The sequence below is a fragment of the Rhincodon typus genome, chromosome 31, assembly GCF_021869965.1.
Source record: "Rhincodon typus isolate 14 chromosome 31, sRhiTyp1.1, whole genome shotgun sequence".
Classification (NCBI taxonomy): domain Eukaryota; kingdom Metazoa; phylum Chordata; class Chondrichthyes; order Orectolobiformes; family Rhincodontidae; genus Rhincodon; species Rhincodon typus.
Window position 1 is genome coordinate 5,011,336 of NC_063362.1, and position 9,045 is coordinate 5,020,380.

At 42.3% G+C, this 9,045-nt stretch overlaps 1 protein-coding gene across 1 annotated transcript in view; it reads right to left on the reverse strand.

Annotated features, from left to right (window-relative positions):
• The window catches only part of rbp7b (retinol binding protein 7b, cellular), a 31,419-nt gene extending 23,340 nt beyond the window's left edge, over positions 1-8,079 (reverse strand). The window contains exons 1-2 of the mRNA XM_048614863.1: positions 7,925-8,079; positions 3,903-4,081 (exon numbers count right to left, since the gene is read on the reverse strand). Of these exons, the coding sequence (XP_048470820.1) occupies positions 3,903-4,081; positions 7,925-7,997 (252 nt within the window). The 5' untranslated portion in view covers positions 7,998-8,079. The remainder of the gene's footprint in view (positions 1-3,902; positions 4,082-7,924) is intronic.
• Positions 8,080-9,045: the final 966 nt, after the last annotated feature.

The following is a 9,045-nucleotide window of genomic DNA, read 5'->3' on the forward strand; positions in this document are numbered from 1 at the left end:
CTTGGCCTGCTGTGTTCATCCAGCCCTGCACCTTGTTGTCTTTGAGAATGGAATGTTTTGTTACAAAAGTTGAAGCAGAGATTGTTGCAACATTTAACACAGAATAAGAAGCATTTAAAGAAAAGAATATGAAAAAGATAGCATTCTATCCCCCATATCATTGCACACAGGTTGGAGGAGGGGTAGTAATTTAATTATGAGTAGTTTTATGAAGTTATTTTGTTCCTTTAATGATGACAAATCATGAACACATTTTACATCATTTGCAATTTTTAATTCTAATGTGGAGGTGCCAGTGTTGGACTGGAGTGGACAAAGTCAGAAGTTACAAGACACCGGGTTTTAGTCCAACAGGTTTATTTGAAATTACAAGCTTTCAGAGCGCTGATGAAGGAACAGTGTTTCAAAAGCTTGTGATTTCAAATAAACCTGTCACACTATTACCTGGTGTCTTATCATTTCTGAATTTTTTTATTCCGTTGACTTCAATGGAAATAAAATTGTGAGAAGTTTAAGACAAAGTGTGGGAATTAATGGGTCCTTTTCAAATTGGCAGACAGTGACTAGTGGGGTACCACAGGGATCGGTGCTGGGACCCCAGCTATTCACAATATATGTAAGGATTTGGATGAGGGAACAAAATGTAACATCTCCAAATTTGCAGATGATACCAAGTTGGGTGGGAGGGAGAACTGTGCTGAGGATGTGGAGATCCTTCAGCATGACCTCGACAAGTTGGGTGAGTGGCCAGATCAATGGCAGATGCAGCATAATTTGGATAAATGCGAGGTTATTCACTTTGGAAGCAAAAACAAGAAGGCCGATTACTACCTGAATGGCTATAAATTGGAAGAGGGGAGTATGCAGCGGGATCTGGGTGTCCTTGTGCACCAGTTGCTGAAGGTAAGCATGCAGGTGCAGCAGGTGGTAAAGAAGGTAAATGGTATGTTGGCCTTCATTGCGAGAGGTTTCGAGTACAGGAGCAGGGATGTGATGTTGCAGTTGTACAGGGCCTTGGTGAGGCCACACCTAGAATATTGTGTGCAGTTTTGGTCGCCTTTTCTGAGGAAGGATGCTTGAGGGAGTGCAGTGAAGGTTTACCAGGCTGATTCCAGGGATGACGGGTCTGACGAATGAGGAGCGATTGACTAGGTTGGGATTATTTTCGCTAGAGTTCAGATGAATGGGGAGGGGGAATCTCATAGACACTTATAAAATTCTAACAGGACTGGACAGGGTAGATGCAGGGGGAATGTTCCCGATGGTGGGTGTGTCCAGAACCAGGGGTCACAGTCTGAGGATTTGGGGTAGATGATTTAGGATGGAGATGAGGAGATATTTCTTCACCCAAAAAGTGGTGAGCCTGTGGAGTTCATTACCACAGGTAGTAGTTGATGCCAAAACTTTGAATGTAGTCAAGAGGCGACTAGATATAGAACTTGGGGTGAATGGGATCAAAGGTTATGGGGAGAAAGCAGGATTAGGCTATTGAGATGGACGATCAGCCATGATCGTGAAGAATGGTGGAGCAGGCTTGAAGGGCTGAATGGCCTCCTCCTGCTCCTATCTTCTATGTTTATATTTCTATGATTTGTTATTGCCCTCTTATACAATCACACAAAGTTTAGGTCCAACCAGGAACTGACAGACATGCCTTTGGGACAAGTGTCGAATGTGTTAAATGTTGTAACAGTCTTTGTTCCAATTAACACTGGTGATAAAACAATCTATCCTAATAGATTTGTGCAAAACATATCTCCTAACCTGCCTCTTTATTCTTCTAATGATAATCCATCAGAAATATAATTTAATTTAATTCATACATGGGTTGAGGTGTTTACTGGCTAGGCCAGCATTTATTGCCCATCCCAGAGAGCAGTTAAGAGTTAATCTCCCCTTTTTAGTAATATGCCAGATAACAGAAACAATCCTTTATTCATTAAAGATTGGAGAATAATTTATATGGGATATTACAGATGTAACTCAGACCCCCATTCTAAAATCAGTACACCCTGTTCTGTTTGCATTCCCAAAAGGGTTGTGTTGGATTAGATGTCACCTTGTGAATTTATCATGCTGCAGTTCCACCTTCCTTCTACTGGTGGTGCTGCAGCTCTTCCACAGGAGGCATTAAAGTAATTTCTCATTGAGGGTTGTTCTTCGAAGTTCTTGTGGCACAGTGGTAGACTCCCTACCTCTGAGTTTAAAAGACTTGGGTTCAAGTCCCACCAACTCCAAGTAACATCCCTGAACAGGTTGACTGAAAATGTCTTAAAGGGTGTTGTGCTGCAATAGTTGTGCCAATACCCTGGAGCCAAGATGGGTAATACCAGATAGTCTGGGTTCAAGTCCTGGCTGTCCCAGAGGTGTGCCAACACGTTGATGAAAGCAATTTTAAATTGACCTTAATTTATAAACAAAGTTTCTGTTGTGGCTGTGACTGGAACAATGAACCAGTGTGTATAGTTAGCCAAGCTTTCAAGGGGTCAAGATTGTGTATTATTCTTCAAGTGAAAAGTACAGCACACGAAAATTTTATAGATTTTAAATTCTTAGTTTTATTTCTCTATGTAAACTTTAGCATCATAACTCCATCCCCCCAATGAATTTGCTGATGCCGCTCATGCATTGCAGAGTGTAATTACAATATAAAAACCAAAAGAACGTCACAGATGCTGTAAAATCGGAAACAAAAATAGAAATTGCTGGAAAAACTGTGGAGAGAAATCGGAGTTAATGTTTCAGGTCAGGTGAACCTTCTTCAGAACAGTGTTCTGATGCTGCCTGGCCTGCTGAGCTTTTAAGGCAATTTCTGTATTTGTTTGCAATTACAAAGTGATTGCCTATGCAGCTTCCTTTGTAATTGTACACAAAGGAAATTAAAACAGTGAGAGATTGTCAAGAAGTTCATGCAGATGCAAGATCTTTATTTTCAGTGGGAAAAGGGAAGATCGCTCCTGTTACGATCTAGCACCAATGATAATGGGTCAAACTGTATTAGTTGTGTTGTAGTATTTCTGCTGTGTGCTGAACTTGTGTGTGATGACACAGCAAGGCTCATCTCTGAATTATAGCGTGAGATTTATGAACGGTGGAAAGGTAAATTTAAACAAAACCCTCAGTGTACCTGTTACGAATCATTCAGACTGAATGTGCTGAATTTTCACCTCCAAAAACACTGAGCAAACCCACGTCAGGAGAACGAAAAGGAGTCAGTCTCCCTGACCTCAGCCCACACCCAACTCTTAGCAACCAAAACACGGGGTGAATGGGCTGACTTTCCCCAGGTCAAGGATGTGACACAGGGAAATGGCCCTGCTCACACTACCCAAATCCAAGAGAGCTTAGCCTTGTATATTGCAATGTAACTTTTCATGAAGTTACTGGAATTAATTTGCAGTGCCTGACACAGCTCAGTTGTCATTACAGACACAACTGCTGATCAGGACACATTGAAAGTACAAAAATCAGTCAATTTTCCATAGAAGATGGTTCCAGGGAGCACGATGAACCTTTTCCATGCTCCCATCCTCTCAGACATAGGCAGAAAATTGAAACAAGATTTAAAGACTCTTTGTTTTCTCCAACTAATAGTCATTTCACTTTAGTTCCAAAGAACTGTCATACTGTACTCGAAACACTAGCTCTGCTTTTCTCCCCACAGATGCTGCCAGACCTGCTGAGTTTCTCCAGCAATTTCTATTTTTGTTTCAGATCTCCAGCATCCACAGTATTTTGCTTTGATATGGTCATTTGGCTCCCATTGGCACAGGTCCACAATCCCACCAACAAGCATTTTAGGACATAAGACCAAGGGCCCAGAGTAAGCTATATAGCCTTTCAAACTTGCTCCACTATTCAGGAAAATTGTGGCTATTATGATTATTCTGATGATTTCTTACCTTACATTTACGATTGTCTAATCCTTTTGTATTTTCTTCAAATTCTTCTCCCACGGTAAACTGGACTTCATAGTTTCTGAATGAGCTTATGGTTTTGATAATGAAGGAATCTCCTTTCTGTTCAATAATCTTCTGAGGACTCAGCAAACTGGCAATTTTACGAGTTACAAAGTCAATATCTACAGAAAGAACAAAAACTGTTAATTTTTAAAAATTTCTTTCATGGGTTCTAGAAGTAGCTACAGGGATAGTATTCATTGCCAATATTGAACTTGGCCATTTCAGAGGCTGGTTAAGAGTCAACCACATTGTTGTGTGTCTGGAGTCACATGTAGGCCAGACTGGGTAAGGATAGCAGATTTCCTTAGTGAACCAGAGTGCCCTTTACAACAATTGACAATAGTGTCATGGTCGCCATTACTGGGACTTCCTTATTTGAAATGTTAACTTAATGATTGAATTTAAACTTCACCAGCTGCCATGGTGGGATTTAAACTAATTCCCTCCCCACCATCCCGACCATCAGCCTGGTCCTCTCAATCACTCATTCAATGATCATTGCCTCCCGTACATTTTGAATCAAATTGGCCTCCTTTTTAAACTGAGGAAGCAAATTGAATTCTGATTCCCCACAATCCAAAGATTTTCAAAAACTACACCTGTACAAATGGCAGGAAGGGCAGGCATGTGAAGGAGGGTGTGATGCCTACTGCAGCCTAATAGTTGGAAAACACTAACCCAATCGCACAGAAGTAAACAGAAAATTACCACAGGAAAAGCCATACCGAGAACGCAGCAAGGTCAGAAAACTGAAGATAAAAATAAACAACACTCCACGCCTCTTGGCATTTGAAGAGGAATGGATAACACAAGTACGTCACGTGGCAATAAAAGTTAATAACCTCACAAGAAAACATTTTGTCAAGGATCTCCTATTCACAGAATGATATGGTATAGTGGAGATATGATGCCTCTGCCACTTTTGTAGAATTGTCCAATTAATCTATTTCTCCTCCTCCAGTTGTATTTTTTCTCCTTTCAATGGTTTCTCCAATTTCCTTTACCATCAAATCTGCTTTTCTTTGTTCTTTCAAGCACCAAATTGTAGATTATGACAACCTGCTGTGCAAAGTATCATTCCATTGTGTTGTCTCTGGTAACTTTTCTACTTCCCTTTCGAGTCTTTAATCTACATTATACGGGACCACCACAATTGATCAATATCATTAACCACCATTTTACTGGGTTGGACAGATAGCAATCCTGCCACTACCCTCTACAGTTATTGAGACTGGGGAGCATGACAGGCTTGCTCGCACTCCCAACAACATCCTGGAGTGAGACTGGAATCTGCAACTTCTGGGTAAGAAGCAGGAGAGGGATTAACTGGGCTAGTTCAGGTCCCCACTGCTGGTTCTTTTATGAGTTACCTTTAATCTGTATTACCTGGTTACCAGTATTTCTACAACAGGCAACTCTTTCTTCTTATGTTTTCTACAAAAGCTATTCACAATTTTGATGGTCTCTATGAAATATAATTTTTTCTCTAAGAAGAATAATCTCATCTTTTTAGGATTCCCCAAACAGTTGATGTGACTCACCCCATGTACCATCAACCAAAGGTCTATTACACCTAGAATTCTTAGTGCTGGGCAAGCCCAGTGCCACAAACAAAGCTGAAGCATCTTCAGCCATGAATGCCCAGTGAATAACCCATCTGGGCCACCATCTGACATCACAGATGCCAGTTTTCAGCAAATTTGATTCACGCCACATGACATCAAAGAACAACTGAAGCTACTGGATACTGTGAAGGCTATGGGCCGTGACTGTACTCCGGCAACAGTACTGAAGATTTCTGCTCCAGAACTGGCCACACCCCTGACCAAGCTGTTCCAGCACAGTTACAATATTATCATCTGCCGACAATGTGGAAAATTACCCTGGTATGTTCAGTAAACAAAAAGAGGGACAAATCTGGCCAATTACCACCCTATCAGTTTATGCTCGATCATCAGTAAAATGATGGAAGATGTCACTAACAAGACTATTGAGCAGGACCTGCTTAGCAATAATCAGCTGATGAAATCGCAGCTTGGATTCTGTCAGCTTCTGACCACATTACAGCCTTTGTCTAAACATTGACCTAAGAGCTGAATCCAACAGAGGAAGTGGGAGCAATTGCCTTTGACATAAATACATTATTTCACCTAATGAGGCATTAAGCAGTCCTCACAAAACCGGATAGAATAGGAATCACAGTAAAACCCTCCCCTGGTTGGAGTCGTACCTAGCACAAAGGAAGGTGGTTGTTGTCTCAGCTCCAGGACATCTCTGCAGGAGTTCCTTAGGGTAGTGTCCTAGGTCCAACCAACTTCAACTGCTTCATCAATGACCTTCCCTCCATCATAAGGTCAGAAGTGGGGATGTTCATTGATGGTTGTACTTTGTTCAGCAACATTTGTGACTCCTCAGATACTGAAGCAGTATGTGTCCAAATGCAGCAAGTCCTGCACAACATCCAGGTTTGGGCTCATAACTGGCATGTAGTATTGGTGCCATTCTACCATAAGTAAGTCACCTCCTGACTCCCCAAAGCCTGTCCACATTCTACAAGGCACAAGTCAGGAGTGTGATGGAATACTCCCCACTTGCCTGGATGGATGCAGCTCCAACAACACTCAAGGAGCTTGACACCATCCAGGACAAAGCTTGATTGACACCACATCCAATATCCTGAAAATTTACTCCCTCCACTACCAATGCACAGTGGTAGCAGTGTACACCATTTACAAGAGGCACTGTTGCAATTCACCAATGCCTTTTAGGCAGCACCATGAACCCCACCATCTAGAAGGACAGGGGCAGCAGATACATGAGAAGTTCTCCTCCAAGTCACTCACCATCCTGACTTGAAAATATATCACCGTTCTTTCAGTGTGGGTTGGGTCACAGTCCAGGGAACTCCCTCCCTGTTAGCATTGCACACGTACCTGCAACCTGGGAACTGCAGTGGTTCAAAAAAGGGGCTGCTCACCACCTTTTGCAGCGCAATTAGGGACGAGCAATAAGTATTGGCCCTGCCAGTGACCCGCAAATTAATGTAATAATTAGATATCCATGTAATCCACATACCTGGGGCAGAACAAATGGAAACAAAAACAAAGTTGCTGGAAAAGCTCAGCAGGTCTGGCAGCATCTGTGAAGGAGAAAACAGAGTAAATGTTTCGGGTCCGGTGACCCTTCCTCAGAACTGACGGTGGCAGGGAAAACATCAGTTTATATGCAGAAAATAGGGAGGTGGGTGGGGTAGGGAGTAAACGATAGGATAGAGCCTGAAGAGAGAGAAAGACAGTTGGACAGACAAAGGAATTGCTAATAATCAGGCTGGGAGGGTGAATAGTTGCTAATGGGGACTGTTAGTGACTAACAACAGCGGGTGTGTAGTGGCAGGCTGTGTGGTAACAAAGCCTGGTGTGTGGGGTGGGGGGCTGGGACATGGGAGAGTTTAGGCCCTAAAATTATTGAACTCTTTATTGAGTCCGGTGGGCTGTAGGGTCCTCGAGCGGAAAATGAGGTGTTGTTCCTCCAGCTTGCATTGGGCTTCGCTGGAAAACTGCAGCAAGCCAGAGACAGAGATGTTGGCCAGGGAGCAGGGTGATGCATTGAAGTGGCAGGCAACAGGTAGTTCAGGATCAGTCCAACTAGGCGGCAAATGGAAACACTTTCAAAATGATTAGTGTCCACTTACTTGAGCTCACAGCCAAAATGAAGAAGTTAATTGGTCTTTAAAATTCTTACTCCAAGTTCTCTTTAGCAGATTAGTTGAAACACCCCAGTTTCATTATTAGTTACAATGCTCCTCTTTGTAAGATAATGGGCTGCAGAAAAAATTAACAAACCTCCAAACCCTCATTTCCAGACAAAAAGAAAGACATTTATATCTCCTATTGAGAAGAAATGTCACCAAACTCCGTGGAAAGTTGTGTCAGAATTCTACATTCAAACATTTTCACACTCACCCAGTGCTTGCATGTAAGACTCGAAGTTTTCATTGCTTATAATGTTCCAGGTGCCATTGAAATCAGTAGACATTGTAAAAAGAATCAAAAGGTACAATCAGCACAGATTGAAATGGAGAAGTAAAATTGGTGGGAGGCCAGTAGCTGTGAACCTGCAAACGCTGTTGAGCAAATGCAGCAAACAAACTGGAAATGAGCACAGGTTTGACCTATGGACATAAAAACTGCCAACTAGGCTGGAAGTAAAGGTTAATATGGGCAGGTTTTCAAACACAGAATTTCTCTCAGCAAGTATTAAAGGACAGTTAACAAGGAATTATTAAAAGCAGGTTCTGTCTTTTTTTTTCCTGGAATCCCTACAGTGTGGAAACAGGCCCTTCAGCCCAACAAGTCCACACCAATCCTCAGAGAATCCCACCCAGACCCATTCCCCAAGCACACTTAATCTCCACATCCCTGATCACTATGGGACAATTTAGCATGGCCAATCCACCCAGCCTGCATGTCATTGGAGGAAACCCATACAGACACAGGGAGAATGTGCAAACTCCACACAGACAGTTGCCTGAGTGGGAATTGAACCCAGGCCCCTGGTGCTGTGAGGCTGCAGTGCTAACCACTAAGCCACCACGTCACCCCCAAAACTTGCCAAAGGCCCTAATGAGATTTGAACTTATGACCTCTGGTTTACAAGGCCAGTGCTCTAACTACTGAGCTACAGACCCAGCACTTAAATAAAAGGAATAAGTACATATGAGACAGGGGAGGTGATAACTTAGTGGAAGTATCACTAGATTATGAATCCAGAGACCCATGTAAGATTCCAGAAACCTGGGTTCAAATCCCAACATGGCAGGCAGCAGAATTTGAATTCAATATGGATTCCATTTGAATTTAAATGGAATTGAATTCAATAAAAATCTGGAATTGCCAATTGTTGGGGAAAATAAACAGCCATCCTTACCTGGCCTGATCTACATGTGACTCCAGACCCATAGCAATGTGGTTGACTCTTAAATGCCCTCTGGGCAATTAGGGATGAGCAATAAATGCTGCCTGGCCAGTGACACCCTCATCATGTGAATGAATTTTTAAAAAACTAATTGAGGTTACTGAATAGT